At 42.5% G+C, this 21399-nt stretch overlaps 1 protein-coding gene across 3 annotated transcripts in view; it reads right to left on the bottom strand.

Moving 5' to 3' along the window:
• LOC102047130 (signal recognition particle subunit SRP54) overlaps window positions 1-21288 on the bottom strand; it is a 32949-nt gene extending 11661 nt beyond the window's left edge. The window contains exons 1-16 of one of the 3 annotated variants that reach the window (XM_055717034.1): window positions 21082-21276; window positions 17808-17916; window positions 16261-16352; window positions 15594-15678; window positions 14557-14661; window positions 13282-13348; window positions 13138-13195; window positions 12269-12419; window positions 11234-11382; window positions 9740-9840; window positions 9532-9618; window positions 9072-9145; window positions 8718-8826; window positions 7766-7936; window positions 7179-7274; window positions 6216-6521 (exon numbers count right to left, since the gene is read on the bottom strand). In XM_055717034.1, the coding sequence (XP_055573009.1) occupies window positions 6430-6521; window positions 7179-7274; window positions 7766-7936; window positions 8718-8826; window positions 9072-9145; window positions 9532-9618; window positions 9740-9840; window positions 11234-11382; window positions 12269-12419; window positions 13138-13195; window positions 13282-13348; window positions 14557-14661; window positions 15594-15678; window positions 16261-16352; window positions 17808-17885 (1515 nt within the window). In that variant the 5' untranslated portion in view covers window positions 17886-17916; window positions 21082-21276 and the 3' untranslated portion in view covers window positions 6216-6429. Of the gene's footprint in view, window positions 1-42; window positions 220-4269; window positions 4541-6215; window positions 6522-7178; window positions 7275-7765; window positions 7937-8717; window positions 8827-9071; window positions 9146-9531; window positions 9619-9739; window positions 9841-11233; window positions 11383-12268; window positions 12420-13137; window positions 13196-13281; window positions 13349-14556; window positions 14662-15593; window positions 15679-16260; window positions 16353-17807; window positions 17917-21081 lie in introns of those variants that run through there. The other 2 variants (XM_055717036.1, XM_055717035.1) reach the window with 2 other exon arrangements.
• Window positions 21289-21399: the final 111 nt, after the last annotated feature.

Genomic DNA, 21399 nt, shown 5'->3' with positions numbered 1-21399 from the left:
CCAGTAAACCAGAAGTGGCAATTTATCAAGTAAAACACCTACAGGATCTACAGGCGGCAACAGATCTTTTTTCTCTTGTTCATCTTCCTCTTCATCTGTGCTATATTCTTCCATTGTTTCTCCACTTGCAAAATGAATAACCCTCCTTGGAATTTTCTTCTTCTTTCCTATGACACCCAGCTCCACATTCTCAAAGCCTCTATCTCCATTTGCAAGTTGCTATAAAGGAGAAAAAAAAAATCATTATGTCAAGTACACACTTCCAGAACTGGAAAAGCTCCTCCTTAAAAAAATTCATGGGGTATTTAAAATATTTTAGATTGATTAGTATATACAACGGACATTTGTAAGAGCTTGGCTGTAGGTAAAGATACGACTGAAACATTATTGTTTGCAGATACCTGAAAACTGACCTCTCCACTAAAAATAACAAAAAGATGAGTGCCTTCACTTCAGCATGCACAGGTGGTATTAAAAACATCTATTCCTAAAAAGCACTGTGATACGTGAGTTTCTTAGCAGGACACTTTTCTTTAAGTAACTAGATGAGCATATACGTGTGAATATATAAAAGTATCTTTGGTTTTGGAATTAGTCTCAAGTGAAATTAATCAAGCAGCTCATAGGCTGTAGCCACCACCTCTTTGCAAGCTTAGACAGACACCTCCAGGACACAACAGAACTGAATAAAGGAGAACTAAGCAGCCGGGGTCAAGCTTTAGAAAGATGCATCTGCCTCTGTGGGCTTTCAGCAGCGATCACGGTGAGTGCCAGGGACGGTGCTAAAAGAACAACCCTTAGTTTTGTGGCTAAAGACATATAAAAAGAGAAGTACAATGTCTGGGTTTGTTCTTCCAGCTGCTGAATGCTACAATGCAGTCTTTGGGTCACAAGCATTAAAAAATATACTCCTAGTTCAAAGGCCAATCAAAAATTCTTTAGGCTAGCAACTCCTGCAGGCAGAGAATTTTAGTAAGGTTTTGTACTGTAGCTCTCAAAACAGAGCCTTCGCCTCAGCAGAGCTTTTAGATACTACTGCATCAAATGCACAAAACTGTTCTGAACACGCTTCTGTCATGCAGAGAAGGACACAGAAGGTAGAAAATGCCAGCCACATGTTTTTAACGTACCATGAAAGTTTTTAAAAATGCACGAGCTCGTGTTATTTGAAACCGTATCGTAAGGAATGAGATGTGTGTACATGTACGCAGAATTCAGGCTGCATAAAATGGGCACATTCCAATTTTCGACTTCTTGCCTATGCAAACTCAATGGTCTCCACAGGTCACAATTCAAAATTATTAATAAAAATATGTATTTTATCACAGAGCTGTAAGACATCCCTTAATTGTTGCAAGCCCAGCATCACCATTCCCATCTCTTAACGCTAGATTACGCAAATTAGCTTTGCAGCACAAACGGGCTCAGTTAGCTGGGAAAGGCAGCGGGCACAGCAGAGAGGGGCAGGAGGGGGCCGTGGAGAGCAGAACGGCTTCCTCCATTCCAGGCACAGATTTTTCTCGTGCCCATAGAGAAGAGGGAGGGAAGGTAAAGATCACGTGCCAAGCGCTACAGCGTGGAGAGGGAGCGCACACATTCATCATCTCTCCCAGCTCTCATACCTCCACTTCTCAAAACTGCAAGTCATTTCAGCTTCCCCCAGCATCTCTTTAACTACCGCAGCACATTTTGGGCATTTTCCTGGGGGAGCGCAGCAGAATGAAGCAGCAAGTTTCCAAGAGGGTAATTAAGCTGAAATGGCATTACATTTTCATGCAGAGTTACATTTTCATGTAGAAAGACCAAACCGACTCGCTGGGGCCCAGCGCACTCTCTCTGCTGCGTATCAGTCTCGGGAACAGAGCACGAGCAGAACAGCAAAGCTACAGAAGTACAAACGCTGAGAACAGTGGAGCAACCTAAGCACAGGGAGCGCTCCTTGCTGCCGCTATAAAAGCGGGCACCACTTACTGTGACTCAGTTCTGTAGTTTTTGGAGCAAAGAGCACCACAGAATCAGTCTTTTATGAACATTTCACGCTCCTTTATTGGCATCATACAATGATGCCATTTTTCATGTTTAGTCACAGTGCTGAAGAGCACTATTTTTTGCAACACAGCATCACAAATATTGCTGTGATTAACCACAGCAAGCAACATCAGCCTCTCCTTAAGTTCCCCTAAAGGCACAGTCTCTTCATCTGATTTTGGCTTGTTTAACTCAAACGCCTCAAATATTTTAACTTAGAAAAAAATTGTAGTTAAAATTTAAAAAGCAGGCTTCAATTGCCTGCACAGCCATCCCACACTCCACTTACACTACCTACAGCAAGCAGCTCTGCGTAGCTGGTACTGGTACAAAGTTGCAGACAAACGTGGTAGTTTGAGACAGTAGGGTTTCCTCAAGGAACAACGAATCTGTTTCAGAGTCCTAAATCATTAAATAAAACAATATATATCAGCTGTTGCTTTTGTGATTACCTAGTCAACAAACCTGGATGTGGGTTTTATTCATCACTGTAACATTGGTCCTTTTAATTTTTACATGCACAGCATCAATAAAAGCCAACCTTCCCAGCTGCAAGCTGGAAGTTCAGCATTAACAAATTTTCTTTTATCTTTCCAAAACCGTGGCAATACAGATCTGTACAGCTCAAATGTTGCAGCATCTCCTGTTTGGGGGCTGAACACTTTTGATCTTCCTTTACACATCTGAACTTCTTTTCCAATTCAAGAAGTGGTTACAAAGATCATTCTTCTAGTCCGTGGCTTTGGTCAGGTTGCCCACCTCACCTTTTTCCACAGGCTTGTCCCTTTCCAACACATTATACGGACCTTGAAAGACTCAGCATTTGTCTTAACCGAGTGCCATAAAAGTATTTACTTTGGCTTCTGTTCCCGCAACAATTAGACACAAAGGCCTTGTGCTTCTGCCACGCTGGCTAACACTCTTAACGCACGTGGGAAACACCGCAAAGTGACTTATTTTTCTTTTTAGATACCCTCTTGGAATTTTTCTTGGCTTTACGGCACCCATGGAAACCTTGCCCGTCAGGAAGTCAGCGTATGAAACCGCTGCTCCTTGTTCACCCTCTTCACACCCACCCTCTCACCTCAGCCTTTAGCCAGAAACCGCGTGCGACCAGGACACATTCTGACAGCGCTGGTACAACACCCAGCGCAATGGAAATTCAGCCACATCCAAAATGCCATTAAAATAAATAAATGATGATTAAGGATGAGGTGTGCCAGGACACCTACATGGAAGCTAGGAGAGCTCACACAACTCATACTAGGTGATGCAATAACGTCAAGTTGCATCAAAGAGAGGAGAAGAAAAGCAAAAAGGAAGAGGGAGAGCAGGCTGGTCACTTTGGCATCTTGGAAGCCACTGGGCTCAGGTCTCCTTGCAAAAACTTATGACCCAAAACGCTGAAGTTGCGATGTCCGCTCCCCCTCAGAAAGATGAATAATTCAATTTACACAGCTCGACTCACCCGACAGTGCTACTAAAAGGCTGGTAATAATAAGAAATATTTCTAGCCGTGTTATCTTGCCTGCCTTACCGATTTCATTTGTGTTGCTTTCCCTGGCTAGGCTTTTTTTTTTTTTTTTTTGGGGGGGGGGGGGGGGGAGTGGGTGGGTTGGTTGGGGTTGGGATTTTTTTCTCTATCGCCTACTTTCCAGCCTTGCGTTTCAACCGAAATTAAACAGCATGAGCCCTTCTCAAACGGAAGACACAATAACAGGGCGAGCGCCGACTGCAGGGCCCCCCCCCCGCCGCCGAGCGGCTCGGGGCGCGGCGCCGGCACCGGCCCCACGGACGGGAGGGCTCTCGGGGGCCGCTCCCACCGGGGCCGCTCCCACCGGGAGCCGGCGGCCCCGGCCAGCCCCGCGCCCCGGTGGCCTTGACAGGGCGGCGGGAGGCGGCAGCCTGCCCCGATGCAATATTCATCAGGCTCGTTTGTCAGGGCATTGTCTGCCGGCCCCGGCTGACACCCGAGGCGCCGCGCTCCGGTAATTACGGAGCGCTGGAGGGAAGGGCGGGCGGCCCGGCAGGCCGAGCCCGCGCCCAGGCCCCCGCGCCCCGCCACCCCCACCGAGAACCGGCCCGCGCCGGGGGCTCCCCCCGCGCCCAGCCCCGGCCCGGCGGGGTTCAGGCCGCCACCGCCACCCACGCCCCGGACGGACCCCAGCGCCGCCGCCCCGAGGGGCCCGCCCCCCCGCGGAGCGGGCTGCCCCGGGCCCCGCCGCCGGGCGCCCCGCTCACCTGCTCGGGCTCCATGGCGCAGGAGGCAGCCGCGGGGCCGGCGGCGGGCGCGCAGTAGAGGGTGATGGCGGACAGCCCCTGCTCCATCCTCCCGCCCGCCGCGGCGCCGGGGGAGGGCGGCAGCGGGCCCGCCGCGGCCCAGGGAGGCGAGCAGCCGGGCGGCACCGCCCGTCACACCGCCCGCCGGGGCGGCGCTTGCAGCCCGCCACCGCGCCCCGGGCCGGGGGGGTCCCGCCGGGGCCGGCCACGCTGCGGGGCCGCGGCCCATCCGGGAGAGACCCCGGGGCGGGTGCCAGCGGCCGTTGCCCCCTTCCCCGCAGCTCGCCCGGCAGCGAGCGGGGCCCTGAAGGCAGCCGGGCACGGCCCCCGCGGCGGGCAGCAGGCGTGCCCCTCTGCGGGGAGGGAGGGCGCTGCGTGCGGGGGGGAAACGCGCCCGTCATCTTGCTAGAGTACTGTAAAAATCTGCAAAATGACAGATAATGTACTTGGGAAGCGCAGGAAGTTACCCGGCAGTACTGAGGAGTCGTCCCCGCGGCAGGGCCGAGCCTGCCAAGCCTTTCCCTGCCTGCGCTTGGCTCCGGCCGTGCAACGCATTCGAAAGGACAAACCACGGAAGGGGAAGAAGCGCCCAGCGGGGGCGCCGGCCCCGGGCCGCCGCCGTGTGCACCGGGGGTCCCAGCCGGCAGGCAGCGGCGCTGGGCGCTAACCCGCTGCACGGGGAAAAAACTGCTGGAGGCAGAAGCATTTGAAACGTCCTCCTTATTATGGGACTCGGGAGTAGTTCTGCTTTGTTTAAGGTTAGAGCCAATGGCTGTAACATGCACTTCTTTACGCGACAGCAAGGGCCGTCATTCAACCCTGGGTCATGAAGAACGGCTTCTGAAGAATTACAGTCTGGAGCAAAGATGGGCTCTTAGGCACTTTCTTAGCCATATTATTAAAGCATTATCCAGATCCTGTGACAAATCAAAGTCCCAGGCAAAGTATAGACATACCCGACTGGCAGTTAGGCTAGTGCAAGGCAGAAAACGTCCCCTTATGAGAAGGCCTGACACACACACAATGCACTATTGAATGCACGATTACAGAAACACAAGAATGAAAGATTAAAGAACTATTTTACAAATAGTACAGAACTGAGCATCTGCTTTGTATGTCATTTACAATCCAAGCACTCTGCAGTATACTAAAATAAATTTTGTAATATGCCCTCTCGCCTTAAGATAACTGTGAAAGACCTTACATGCTTGCCAAGAGGTATGCTGGATTTCAAAGTTCATCTGGTCTACCTAGTTTCTGAAGCGTGTCTGTAGGTTCCACCTTTGAGACCAACACAGTAAACAGCTATTAAAAAAAAAATGCTACAGGTAATTAAGATCAGATAGCAGCTGAGTTGGGGCAACATGGTCTGTCAGAAACAGCTCTCCCTCTCTCTCTCTCTTAAGTTCAGTACCAGCACAGAATGCCATCTAGTATGTACTGGAAGTTGTCTCCATAAAAGAACTGCTTAATTTGCAGCCTGATATTATCTTTAGTACACGAGACTGCTTGGTATCTGCATACCTGCATGCTTTTAGTCACTTCGCTGTGTATAAGGAAAGAATGACAGAATTCTGGACAACAGAGTTTTGCACAAACCAGAGCACAGCACACTGTTTCAGATACTGAAGTATTCTTATAGCATTTATGCCAAATACGAGTTTCAACAGCCCGTAGAAACAAATCAAACTAAGGAAATCATCCCATGACATACTGGGCAAGGACAGTTATGAAAGATCTGAAGAAACAGGCCATCCTCTTGTTTATAACCACTTAAATTTTATTTTACAGTATATTTGTGACATTTTATGTTACTATAACCAAAGATCAGGGTCGTTTACAAATATAATGGCTGCCATTTGATGTAAACAATTAAAAAGTGTCTCTAAATATTAAATTTTTACATCATTTAATTTAATTACTCTTTGTGCCATCAGGTATTAGTGGAGAGGAACTAATTTAAGCAAAAATAGTTTTCAGAAATTAGATGTAGAAACTGAGAAGCCCGAATAAGATTTCAAAAGACCACTCCCCCCCCATCACTGTAAAAAGGAAGAAAGCAAATTCTTTCACTGAAGTTGCAATGAAGAGTCAACCAAGTCCATTTCTATTAAGGCTTCTTTACATATTATTGAATCCCATCATGCCTTTCATATTCCCAGCAGCGCCTTGTTGAAACTGTCTCATCATTGACTGCAATCCTGCCATGCCACCTGCAGAAAAAGCAAGAACATGGATGTATTATTTAACTCTGATGAACAGCTATCTTGCTTCTGAGGCCTCATTACAGCACACATGCTATTTCGGTAATAGACAAATGCAAGACTGTCAAGCCAGGTTTAAATGGCTATCAAAAATGGACAACTGAGTGAGTACAGAAAAGTCTGGGAAACACCAAGCTTAAAACAGGTTTAAAGATTACCTGTGCATTGAGATCTAAAAAAAAACCTTGAAGGAATGACATTATCAATTAGTGAAGTTCCAGTATAGTAGTCTTTATTTAAAGCTGCTCTTGTCAAATTTAATTATTTGAGGCAAAGCTTAGAAGAAAAGGGAAGTTTAGGAAGATACTTGCTTTACCACAGTCATCCTTCAAGTCATCACTTTACTATTCCCTCAGGCAACACTCCAACTGCTCATTGAGAGGTGAATCCAAATGAAGAAACTAGATGAAGCATTCATTGGCAAGTGCAACGTGCAATGCATTCACAATACACGGACTAGATGTTCTGATTCTTGTTAGACAACCTAGAAATACTTAATACACAATACACAACACGTTCTCACATCACCTTCCTCACTTCCGTATTTCAAACACTCAACCATAATTGGTAGTTCTCTCTTGAAGCTGTAAAAAAGTCCACACATACCCATATGATGAAGAACTCTTGGATCCATCATCTTTGCCATCTGCTGGTTCAGTTTGGCCAGCTGAGATGGGTTTACATTCTTTGACATATCACCACCTAAAATTTTTTTTAAAAAATGCAAGAAGCAATTGTAAGCAACTGGATTAATATATATTGGGCTGAAATTAAAATATATCTGAATTTTACCTCCTAATTCTAGATTCAAAACCATTCCAGTCTCATGATCAAAAGTTACTACATCAGCCACTTAAAGAGTATTTTAAGGATCAACAGTCCCTGCATACCACATAACAGACTGAAACATCAGTATTGTAGCAGCAATGAAGTCTACATTGATAAAGCCAAAAATACAGTAGTTTTCACTGCTAAGTTACACACTAGTGTCATGAAGAACAGTGCAGCTCTTACCAGTTACATAAAAGAACTTTCAAACATCATGGAAATGAGCAAGCTACAACTCATCTTCTCCTCTCCCAAACCCAATCGACATCCTCACATTTCCTCTGTGTTCACACATCAAGTGACTTCCGCACTGACTTAATAAATGTTTTTCTGTTTGGTTTTTTTTTTTTATTGTTTTGTTTTACCTTTGAAAAGCCCCTTGATGCCTCCCATCTTTTTCACCATCTGTGCAAACTTGGTGTATTGGGTCAAAAGCTCCTGAACATCTCTGGTAGAAACACCTGAACCTCTTGCCACTCTTTGGATTCTTCCTGGTTGCTTACTGAAAACTTTGGCACCGTCTGTACTGTCCAGTTCTGCAATTACAGTGCAGAAAGAAAAATCCATTCAGTTACTGACATTAAAATCTGTTACAGCTGGTAGCAAACTTGTTGTCATTACGGTTGAGAATTTAGTTTTGAGGCAGAGAACAAAACCCTAGTTTTAGAAGTGACAATGCAGAATTTTACATAAATAATTGAAACATAATATTCTAGGGAGAAGTGCTAAAAAGCTATTATGTTCACATGTTAATCAACATGATAGAAAAAGTTGCCTAGATAAATTATGCTCTCAGCACACTTGGTCTTAAGCCATGCTAGTGAGTTTAGCACAAAGCTAAGACCATACTTCTCCTGCAAGAGTTGCATGTGGATTAGAAACAACACACCTTGAATTCCAGAGACCAGGCTATGTCACCAAGTAAATTTGAGGGTGGGAAGGAAGCAAGACAGCAATGACAGATTAAAGAATGTAGCTTTTTAATCTACAAGTACAGCGTTAATAATTTCAGAAGCACAGTTACAGCATGAAGAATAAAAATACATTAATTTCCAAATAGAATGCTTCAAAATCCCACCTGTACACAAGACAGAGCAGCAACAGGCAACTGTCAAGGCATCTCTAAACATTTAGACTTATTCAGAAAGTTTGAGAAGTATGTACTCTTTACCATTTTTTTAAGAATGGTAAGTGTTCCTCGTAATTTTTTGTCACTGTAGATGCTGCCTTACATCCAACTTGTTTCCAAAAAGATCCTGCTACATAAGCTTGTTTTTCAATGGATAAAAACAAAAGTGTAGGTGAATTTTATTTTACCTTGGTCATTCATACTGTCCATTATAGTCATCAGTTTCTTTAGCCTTGCCATCGATTCCTGCTCATTGCCTTTACTCATGAAGTCAGTTCCAAAACCAGGGATCATACCCTTGTTTTAAAAATGAAAAACAGAAGTGTGTCAGAATAGGCAGAGGTAACTTTAAGCAGCCAGAAATACGGACAGCAAGTTTTAGTCTAGTTATGTATTGCAGCAGGCAAATCATTTTACCTTTCCGAAAAACAAAGCACAGATTTTTAACACCAGTTTCAATGAATAATTTTAAGTTTACAACATAAGTTTGTCAAATATAAATGAAAATCTGATAAAACAAAATTATTTGTGGTGTAACTAACCAAGATCTGACTGAATGGTCCCATTTTCATGATGTTTTGGAATTGTTCATACATATCTCTTAGTGTAAATTGACCTGAAGTACAGTAACAACAAGAAAAAAAAAATCAGTGAGAGTCATACTGGCATTTTGGTCTTACTGTCTTTTCTCAGTTATTCTTTATATTTACAAGCTAAATACTCTAGTGCATAGATAAGTAGATAGATAAACCTCTTCACTATTAACATGGCTAAACCATTTTAGACATTTAAGAGTTAAGCTAGTTTTTCTGCAGTTATAGACAGTTACAGTCTGACAGACTTTGAGATATACTTTTGACAGTTTGGAAAACATAATTTATTTGCCTGCCACATCTGTTAGAGAAAGAATCTATTCTGTATTATGCACATGAAACACATAACACAAATTAACTCAGTGGTCATGGTAATACACCCACTATTCAGGCCTCGGGAGTAACTTACCATGTTTGAGCTTCTCTATGAGTGCTTCATTATCATCCAACTTTAACTCGTTTACTTTATCTATCAATCCTTCGATATCACCCATACCTGAAAAAAAACCAAACACCCAGCTCTGAAGTTAGCATTAAAAAAAAAAAATAAACTGTAAAATGGATAGTAGAAAGTCAAAGTGTGATTATTATTAAGTACAGTTATACACAGTACATACCAAGAAGTTTGCTGATGAAAGGCTGTGTTTTAAAGGGTTCAAAGTCATCTATGTGTTCGCCAGTTCCAATAAAAATGATAGGACTCTTCGTGGCAGCAACTCTGCAGTAAAATACATTTTATGAAATGGCCTCTCAAAACTCACCCATCTTTTGTACCACCTATTAACATAATCAGCAAGGCATCATCAACACAATGCATCCTGTCCAAAGCATCTTTCTCACTCCTCAAACTATTAATGCAAAACCATCCAAGATTTAGGATAGATAGCTGGTAGGAGCTGACAAGACATTTCTCTAGTTAGCACTTTGTAAAACACACACCCTGCTTTGAGGGAAAAAGAAAATCAGACAGAAATAGAAGTTGCTTATTTTCATTGCTGCATTTAAGGAACTCGAGAGGAAAGGAAGAAAAATAAATCATCTCCGTTTTATCCTAATATTGGGAGGTCAGATGAGACAGGCATTGATTACTTTTTTCTTCAAGGTACCTCTGATGACAGGCAGCAATCCCATTTTCGACACAGAAAAAAGCCTAGACATAGGAAAAATAAGACCCTTTTCACTAATCAATCATTTGCACTAGCTTTTAGATCAAATCAGCTTCCAGCCTACAGAAAGTATAAAACAAACACAGCAGACTTAACACATACAAGCATACGACAGCTGCAACATGATTTTGGTATTTCCACTTTGCTCTTAAGTTTAGTTTTCCACCACTATGCTATAAATAAGCTGCCATATTTTGCTGTTAAAGTACTCTAACACTCGAGATCAAAGTCAGACAGTGATTTAGTAAGTTGGTGCCAGTTAACATTGGCTGTTTTGACAAATCATCTCAGCTCCATACAAGCTCCATCACTGAAACGCAGCTGGAGATTTATGTGATACGCCATCATATAAGGATGAAGATGAAATGTAACATTTTTCTAGTCAATCGACTCTGTCAAGATACAGCACACAGAAGTCTTAACAAGAATGGAATTCAGGAAAGTATGACTGCAGACTAATGGTTTGCCTAATTGCTGGACACTGGCAATCCAGAAGTTGGATCTGCGCTGCAGATGTAAGGCCGTTAGATATGACTAGCTGAAGTTTGTCCCCTTTTGGAAAAAAATCTTGGGCATCAAATGAGAATCAAAACTTTTCAGGTAAGCCATATCTATTAAGTCCAAATTTGTATTTTTTGTAAAAACTCCCGATATGCAAGATGCAGTAAATGTACCTACTTGATGCTTTTTTCAGAAGTCTGACGTGACAATACACACCGCTGTATTGGAAGTACATCATAATACCTGTTTCTGACGTTAAATATCAATGGGGGATCCCATCCACCAGAAGCAAGGTAAGAAGGTTAGTGTTACCGACTTAAACCTCAGATTCTGTGCATTGTGACAGTGACACTTCCACAGGACAGGTTTCTGTGAGACGCTAACACATTTCATGGTTGTCCATGCATGGCCAGATGTTGGCCACCATTATGTCACAATACTTACGCACTGAGAGCTCCACCTCCTTTTGCATGTCCATCAAGCTTAGTAACAATAACAGAAGCTACGTCTACTTTGTCTTTGAAAGCTTTAGCTTGAGCTTCACAAGCTTGGCCAATGGAAGCATCCATCACATAAACAATGTTATCTGGTTGCTAGAAGAAATGAGATACACAAAAAATAACAACTTCCTGCTTTCTTAAACAGTGTTCGTGCACTACGTTCAGTAGCAGAACGTATTGCAATAACAGTATGTAAGGGCTGTGCAGTTTAAAACAAAAGGACAACTGTTTTATGAACAGTATTGTCTAAGGACCACTTGAAAGCTCTGATGCTGTAGATAAGTCTTTCACATACTCATACAACACAGAACATTAAAACTTAATAGGTTTACAGTTATTACTTATGTTTTGAGTGATTTTAGCCAGTATCTGAGCCAATAAGCTAATTAGTATCCAAAGCAATTAACAGCTAACAACATCTTCCATCCCGTTTTACATTAAGAGCTTTAAAACATCCATTCCTCTGAAAACAAGTTAGCCATTAGCAGGAGTTGTGTGGGAAGTGTCATATTGTCATGCAAGACCACAAAATCAAACAAATAACCAGACTTTTTAAACCCATACAAGAAACACTAGCTTCATTTACATATCAAAACTGTTGAAATTTATCCAATCATCTTCTCTGCCTCAGGGCAATTATTCATGACAGTCACAGCAAATTTAGTACACACAGCTACAGGAAACCAGACTAGACTGGTTCTTTTATCTAATTTCTCAGTGCAAAAATCCTGAAGAGCAAAAGTTAAAGCAGGAACAGCAGTCTAGTTATGTGCAAGTATCCTTCAGTTACAAGAATTAAAACCAACACAGAACTATCAAGCACTGATCATCCAGTCCTTGTTTATTCATATACGTTTGTAATTTCTAATATAATCTAAGAGTTACAGCAAAATCCACACAGAACACCAGGACATAAACATAAATGAACTGTAGTCGAATTACTGTAACAGAAGTTATCGTATTTCTTGGAACTACTCACTATGGCATTAGCAACTTGTAGCATCTCTTCAAACAAAGAGTCCTCCTGTTTGTGACGTCCACTTGTATCAACAATGATTATTTCAAAGTTTTCATTCTTAAATTTCTCAACACCTTCTGAAGCAATAATTACAGGATCCATTTCTGTATAACTGATCACAAAGAGAAACAACTATCTATATATACACATACATATATGCAATTCTTTGTTCCCAAAGAAACTAATTCAAGCTTTCATCACTTGACTGTAAAGTTGTTAACTGCAAATCTACCTTGATTACAAGGGGGACTTCCTCTTACATCAAGCAAAAATTCATTAAAAATACACCTTCCTAACCATTTGCCCTTACTGATCAGTGAACTGAAGCACAAACAACTGTCTCACCTGCTGAAGACTGCACTAAGTTTTACTAGCCCTTCTCTGAAGGTTTAACTGAGCACCTAGACAGTACACCTTTAGTGAAGCTTAGGGGAAAGTTCTTCACTGCTTTATAAAAGCTATTTTAGGTCCACTGCTGCCCCTACTTGACAGTAAAAATTAAGGGTCCAAAAATCATATCCTCTGATCTGTAAAGATTAATTCCTGAAAATCTGAATGTGTCTCATAAAGGCCCATTATACAGTGAAAGAACATTCTAGGGAATTATTCCTGAATGATTGATCTCTTCTTATACTATCCCTACCTGCTGCTACTGGCAGACAGTGTACTGAACTAAGCAGAGTTTTCATCTGATCAGAGCCCATATATTACCATAAAATCTACGCAATTAGGCCACACTGAATGGCACTTCGTGTGATATGTTCAATAAGGAACAATTATCCATTGCTGGAGTTGAATCGCTCTCCAAACTGATTCTAAAAGATGCTTACCTCCCATAAAAAGGAATTCTTGCTTTTGTGGCGTTCTGCTTCAACTGGTCAAAAGCACCTGTAAGACAGGTATAGTCAAGTGACTATTTAAAAAAAATCTCTGTGTTAAGAGATGAAGAACCACATCATTAAAGACTGTATTACCTGCTCTGTACGTGTCTGCACATATTAAACAAGTCTTCCAACCTTTCCTCTGATAGAAGTATGCTAACTGTGAAAAGAAATCCAAACCAAGTAGTTATCAAAATCCCACAGGAAAACATGACACTAACAGTTTATAATCACTAAAGTACACACGGAAAACACAAAGCCAAGCCAGCCTTCCTATAACTGAGACCACTTAGTAACACTGTAGAGTTATCTAATGTTAGCACCTCCATTATTTAGAAAAGTATGCTATACAAATAATTATTAATGGCGAGATGAAAACAGCTGCTTGGCTCTGCTTCTGATTTCAGTTTCCTGAGCTAGGAATGACTACAAATAATCCCAGTTCCCATTTTACTAACTCCTGGATTCTGCTTACTGTTGATACTGGAGATAGGACTAGCTTTTAGAAACTAACCAAAGCAGTTATATACTTCAATATTAAGTACTGTAATGGCTACAACTTTTACAACTCTGTTTCTGTACTTCCAGCAGAGCTAAAGTATTTCCATTGCAAGGACATGTTTTAAAACAATACATGAAATCCTTATTTTCTTCTAACACTCGGCTCCACTGGTACAATGTACATTCACGGAACATTTGATTGACCAAAGACAAACTTCCAAAATACAGTTTGCCTACAGAAGCACTAGGAAAGTCTTACAAAAATCAAAACAGTAATATATTCAGTTTAGCCTGTACGTGAACCTCAAAGAGATGACTGCAAAAATCCAAGATGCACCTTCCAACAAACATCATAAATAGGTTAAAGGTTGATTCAGAGCATTCTTTTCTTAGCCTTAAAAATACAAATCCAAATTTTCTCAATGAATTTGGGGCTGGAAGGTTTCACACCACGCACTCGCACTTAACGGAGATACCTAACACAGAGGCCAACTTCCACAGGTTTCCCTAAAAAGGTAATGGAATGAGATAGGTTCGGCTCATAGTTCTAGTCTTAAATCCAGAAAACAAGGAATAGAAAGAATCTTTCTTATCCATATACAGTATTGTTTCATCAAGAGTTTAGTTCCAAAAAATCTTAAAGGAAGTCCTACAAGCCATAAATTGCCCCAAAAGAATATTACTTTGGACATTAATCTCATCTCAGACAGTCCTCTGTAAGAAATCTCTACATTGTAACTAGTTAGTGCTTTCCTACTAGTAGAAACAGCACAAATCACAAGGAAATTCCACCCAAGGAGTCCAATGACCACCACCACCTCCCAAGAAAAAAAAACAAAATATGCAAACACATTCAGTGCAAGTTACCTTTGAACAGGTTGTTGTTTTACCACTGCCTTGCAAACCAACAAACATTATAATATTCTGTTTTCCTTTGGTAGGTGTCCATGCTTTGACTCCAGGATCTACAAGCTAAAGAACAAAGTACAATATATGTTGCAGAACTGAATTTCAGAAGCACGGAACAGTCAGTGTCACAGTCATACTAGGTTTGTGGTTTTCTATTCAATGGAGCAAACCAGTTTTTACATATTCTAGTCTTCATTTGGCTTAGATGCTTGCTGATTTACAGTGAACAGCAACACCCCATGCAAGATATCTATAGTATATAGCATTATGCATAATTCTATAACAGTATATGTTAATTTCTGCCTAACACCAAGCACCAAAGTCAGGGTGGCTTGTATATATGGCACAAGTATAACACCCAACACAGAAGAGTGACCTCCACCCCACCATCACGGCCTAAGATGGCCCTCTGGTGAGAAACCTACAGTACAGAAGACTCTTTAGGGTTGTTGCCTCACTTCTCAAACGAGTAGAAGGTACATACATTCCAGCCAGCCATCACAGGGGTGGGCACAGACTACAGAAGAAGCGACCATACTGTCAACTGGGAAGAGGACGGAATACTGATACTCAGGTGCCGATTTGACCAAGCGGGCAGTTTAGAGAAATGTTGCCATGAACTGCTGGGTTGTTACTTAACACCTTTTCAAAGTCTTGTAAGTAGTTTAAACAAATCTTCATGTGGGTTGCAAAGGCATGTTTCTGGGACAATCAAGACAGTCTAGAAGCTAACAGTACTTTACACTTAATTGGCCTTTAAATTTCAATTGAAGAGTAAGAACAGCTGAACTTGAAGCTAACTTTAAGTTAGTCTGAGAGATGTCCAGGAAGTAGTTTCAATCAGAATACTGTTTGCAATAGTAAGAAGCCTTACAACAGAAAACATTAACTACAGGTACCACACAACCACCTTAAAGCGTGGCTTGTTACTGTGCTGCTTCCACAGCCCAGGCTGTAAAAGAAAAGTGACCTAACACAGGATTTTGAAGTCCTACCTTAACAAGTTCCTTAAAGACAGCATGCTGAATCATTTTTCTTTTGTTAAGGCCAGACGCCATTTCTTCAAGATCAATTGCAGACCTGAGTTTAGGAAAACCACAAAACACTAGCATAACTTCAAGCATTACTTTAACTTAGTAATAAATGAAGGCTTTGCAACTGGAACAGCATTCTCATTTGCCTTGAGTTTTCAGATAGGACGTATTTAAGAAGAGACATGCATTGGAGACTTTGTCCTGCATACAGAAGAAACACCAGGTTTCTAAAATATTCACATCTTTCAGACTTGCATCTGCTGGAGTTACGTATCTGAAAATAGCCAAGGTACTTGTCATACACACAGATCTATTTATATCCAGCACAGAACATGTGAAGATAAGGTGTCTAGGAAGTAACAAAGTACTTGTTTATCACACCACTCAACTGAGGACAGCAACAGTTTTTTGAAACAAGACTATAACAGCAATAACTGGCTAAATTTGATGAAGATTCTTTTGATGGGTCTGGCTAGACATTTAGCGCAATCAGTATTTTCCTGTTAAAGGTGAATTGGGTGTGTCTAAGATAACTGTATAAGGCTAGAAGTTATTTATTCTTCCACAACCTCAAATTACAACTTTTACAAACTTTACAAGTTAAATGCATTTTAATTATTTCACTTACTTGACATTTTCTCTGAGTTGCTTCACAAGTTTAATATTAACATCAGCTTCCAGTAATGCTGTACATACTTCTTTTAACATAGCATTTAAAACCTTTGGAGTATAAAAGAAAAACGGTTTTACAGTACACAGTTATTGACTAGGTCAGTATTAGTTCAAAATAAGAACGTGAATTATGTATATATACACGTATATGTGAACGTGTATTTATGATAATAACCAAGGCTTTTACAGATTAGATGCATGCGGTCCTATCATCATATTGACTGCCACAAAGAAGTCTACACATTTGTTCCTGCGTAAAAGCAATTTAAATATGAAAGGGTAGCACTGGAAAAGAAGGGTCTTCCATTTGTAATATGCACGCTGGAACAAGGTAACACAGAACACTTCCTATTGCATTAAGGACAACAGCAACTCATACAGAAGCAAGACTTCCTAAGCCTCCCTAGGGGTACCCCTTAGAAACTGCTGTAACAAAGCCACAAAACAACCTCTTAGCACAACACAATCTCTGTAAATAAAAGCATTCCTTAAACACAAGATGGACACACTACCTGAATCCTCAGAAACCTGACTGCCGCTCTGGGGTATGCCTTTCAGGCAAACAGGTGCCTTGGCTAGGAACCCAGTTTAGTAGTTCTAAGACTTTTCAAAGTAAAAAGTCTTAAACAAAAACATTTTTTGAAATTAACTCTTGCATAAATGCTCTCATTCGCACAGCCTGAGCTCTTGCAGGAGAAGAGCTTCTACTGCTAAAAAACAAGTGGTCTATATTTGACTAAGTTAAGCATTTGTTGTCTCCCAGCTGAAAATTTATTAAAATGTTTCCTCTGTGTACCGGTTCCAAACCCACAACCCTCAATAAGCCTACTTTTTAGTCACTTTAAGACACCTATCTGCTTATCTGAAAAGTGTTTCTAGCAATTTACTTACTCAGAAGCACTTCTAAACCATCACATCAATTAGTTATCCATCTTGCTTTTCCGTCCATATAATAGAAAACACTTAAAACTTGTAATTAGAAAAAAAATACACGTTATACCGAGTCAGCTTCCCGAACTACACACCGTATTGGCTTGAGTATAAAGGCAGCAAACAACATAATCCTCACATTTCAGACAGCAAAGTTTACACTGAAAGCTATTTGTTCTTCCACACTTCAGCTTCTAGCAGCCTAGTACACAGATCCGTAGTTTAGCTGCATGCATGCACACATGGAAACTGAGGCACTCTATGTAGTCTCACAGCCTACCTTCCACCCAAACTGAGCCACATATTGTCTCCTCCAGCATCACCTCCTTAGAACACATCTCTGTAAGTACAACCACCAGGCCCAAAGACCATTTGACCATTGCCTGAGGCAATCATACATCTCTGAATCTGGTTCTAAGCTTTGGTACTACTATCAGGGAGTTAAAACTTCCAGCTAGAAATTTTACTTGAAGGAACAGCAATCTACTTCAAGCTCCTTATCAGCTTCTGAGAACTTTTTCTTGGAACTTTGCTGTATAAATGTTAGTGCCATCACATATGCACACTACATACCTCTTCATTGATAATCGTAGCATTGCTCAGTGAGCGTAATGCTGAAGTTATTTTTCTTCCAAGATCTGCTAGAACCATTTTGGCGGCTTCAAGTACAACTCAGAAGGATCTGGAAAACAATTTAAAATGACATTTAAAACCAGTTGAAGCTATGCTTTGCAAATTAATTATTCCAGTATCTTCTCAGTTCAGAAACCTGCTTTGGATTCCAAAAAGCACACAAGTTTTACTTTTTTAGAGTTATTTTTAGGAAATACTGGCCTGAAGTTAATTTTAGGCTATCCTGATGGCCTACTTTGAAAGAGAGATACCACAATGCAATCGGGAAGCATTTCACTGTCTAGAATATTTGTGCATTGAATTCACCATGAAAAGACAGACCAGACAGACTTCCAGCAAGAATGCTAACTGCTTTTTATCTTATCAGTGATATGCTACATGACAGAATAAAAATCAAGCAGAGCAGCCTACAAGCTCTGCATCCTGTAAAGACAGTATGATCAGAAGCAAAATATTTTGTTAGCAAAACTGAACATTATTTACTGGTTCTATTTTATCTACCTTACACCAAACCAAACAATTTCCCATTTCAGCAGCCCTACAAACGTACTTGCATTTTAATACGCAAAATTCACATTGTATTTTTTAACGGCTTTATTGGAACACCAGATTGGTTTTTCTCCCTACAGACACAAATCTTACATATAAGCCTAAAGCATACTGCAACCTATACTCAGGAAACAAGAAAAAGTTAATTTCTGAAGGGTATGCATAGTCTAGTCAACATGCTAAACCACTCCCACCTCCTCTACAAGGTGGCAAGATATTCAGAATACATGGCAGAAACTGCAATCTAGAACTCTGGAAAAGGACAACCCAAAATTTCTCTAAAGAGCAAAACAAGTTACCACCACAGTTACTGCTGAAATGGAGCACTTCAGGTACTTCTTGTTCATCTTCCAATTTCGCAGTTGGTTTCTTGTACCCACCTGAAACTACTCCCTGCTGATAGCTGAATTCAGAATCTCACATTTGAGTTTCTCCTTTCAGAACTGAAAGCAAACTTTCCAGCTAATGGCAGCCTCTATAATCAAAGTAGCTGAAAGTTTTCCAAGATTTTTGGGACTTCTCCTCCCCCTTCAAATGGGTAGAGAAGAAAACAGACAAGAAAGGCTGGTATGTTTAGCAAAATGATGAATACATCATTAGCTACATTCTTAATTTATTTAAGAGAGGGCTCCAACTTAAGTAAGACAGAAAGAAGCTCATTATATACACACAGAGATTTACTAGCTGCACAGGCCCCAAAAAGCAAGGCTTACAATGTATTTATAAATAAGTACAAAGATACATTCCAACGTAGATAAAACAAGTCACCCATGTAAGCCAACCTCCTGACTGCTTTGTCTAACTGAGAGTTAATATGGCCACGAAGTTGGCACATTAAAAAAACACAAACCAAACAACTGAACTGCAAGTCCAACCCCCTCCGATACTGAAAACTCCCAAGTCTTCCTTACAAGGCACACAAGTCATGTTCTTGCAGAATAATTCTGAAAAAGCATTATCATCAATATGACCTACCAAAGGGTGTCAGCAAAACAGATGCTCAAAGTGTTTTTCAAGCTCATTTCCCATGAAAATTACAATAATATGAAAAATACCTTTAAAAATAGCATTGCATCTCTGTAAGCTTTGAGCTGCTAAAACTGCAGCCATGGACAAAACTTAACTAGAACACTTGGATGTAAGAGCTAAAAGATTTGATAGGATGACCAATGCACAGTAGCCAGGTGAAGATTCAATACTTAAGATTAGTTTCCAGAGTTCTACAGATTGCCTATTGCAAAAAGTTAATTTTGTCGTAATAAACAAATGTTTCCACTGCAGACTCCAAAAGCTTCTTCCAACAGCCTTATAATAAGAATAATGCACATAAACTCATTTCCTTAGCGCAGTAAGCATTTTAATATCCACTGGCTTCTCTAGCATATTAAGGATTTATAAGCCATCAGAATGACTAAGGTATGCCAAGTACAGAAATGAATACAACTTTTCAAGTACAGTCCATCCAAGTTGTGAGCCACACTACCGAGAAAAAGACACATAACCTATTTTAGCAGGTAGCCAACTTGGATTGGCAGGTAGCCAGAAGGGCATTAGCAGTGCCTGCACTGCAGAATGTGTATATGCTGCATTCAGAGCATCTGTAGTTCTGGAAAAGCTTTTTAGCTTTGACGCAAACACTACACAAAAGCACTGAAGAGGTTTAAACCTGGCAGGGCCCTACAGTAAAAAAGCCAGGCTGTACCAAGCAGGCCTCGTGCCGAGCAGCTGCCTTCAGCAGAAGCAGCCTGGGCACCTCCACGTTGAGCTCCCAGGTCATCATCATTCTACTGTATAGTCCCGGGACCTCTTAACCTGCTGCCTGGAAGCAGGCATTTCAGGAAAAAAGGGGCAGCAGAAATAGCACAGGTTTTGTTAAGCTGCAGCAAAATAGCAGTGATATAAATCTGAAAGTGACAGGCTGCCTATGCCTGCCTATTCTTCTAGCAGAAACCTCTAAAAACTAACAGTACTCTTTAACGCACAGAATTTTTACAAAACAACAGCTTTAACAAACAACAGCTGTTTAAACAGCTATTTTAGAAAGATAACAAGTAAAAGGGACACGTATTCAGTCTGTACAACTAAGTTACACTGAATATATACATACATGGGCTAAGATCAACTGAAAGTCTAATACTATAACCAGGGGGGGAAAAAAAAGGGCTGATTCACAGGTGGAAACAGCTTGAGCTACTGCAGCGACACTCGACCCGAACTTACTAGTTTGCACCTTCTAAAATTATCTGGCAGAGGGATGGGACGGCACCTGCAGAGCCACAGCAGGGACCGGCTGCCCCGCACACGGCCTGACGCCCCCATTTTCAGGGAAGAGCAGCAGCGAGGGCCCAGCCTCAGCCAGCCGCCCGGCCGCGGCCTCCCCCCGCGCACCCCGAGCTGCCCGCGGCCCGGCCCCGCGCTGCTGCCCCAGGGAGGCGGCACCCGGGGCTCCCCCCAGCCCCGCTCCCCGGGCCAGGGCAGCGCGCCAAGCAGCGGGCCGGCAGACCGCAGGCCCCGGCCCGGCCGCCGCCCCCCACCCGGGCTGCCGGAGAGCAGGCCCGCCGTCCCTCCCCCGGCGCCGCCGGGGCCCGGGTGCCGGCCGCCCCCCCGCCTCGCCCCAGTCGCCGTCCCGCTTTGTGCCGGTCGCGGCGGCAGCCCGAGCACTCACCGGGAGCGCGGCGCGGGGCCTGCGGGCAGAGCCCAGCTCAGCCCAGCCCCAGCGCAGCCCCAGCCCAGCCCGCCGCGGCGAAGCCGCCCGGCGCTCCGCAGCCACCGCTGGCAACCGCGAGTCACCCCCGGCCGCCGCTACCCGCCGACCAGGGAAACGTCACCACTCGCCCTCACCCCCCGGCCCCGGCTCGCTTCCGCTTCCGGGGCGCGCCCGCCCCCTGCCTCCGGAAGGCGGCGCCGGGAAACGCCGGCCCACGCCCAGCGGCGCCGCCAGAAACAGGCGTTGCGCAGCTCAGGGGCGGGTGGCGCAGCCGCA

This window comes from Falco cherrug, chromosome 7 (assembly GCF_023634085.1).
Source record: "Falco cherrug isolate bFalChe1 chromosome 7, bFalChe1.pri, whole genome shotgun sequence".
NCBI classification, from domain to species: Eukaryota; Metazoa; Chordata; class Aves; order Falconiformes; family Falconidae; genus Falco; species Falco cherrug.
Note: the sequence above shows the minus strand (reverse complement) of the source record. Positions and strands in the feature narration are given on the sequence as shown.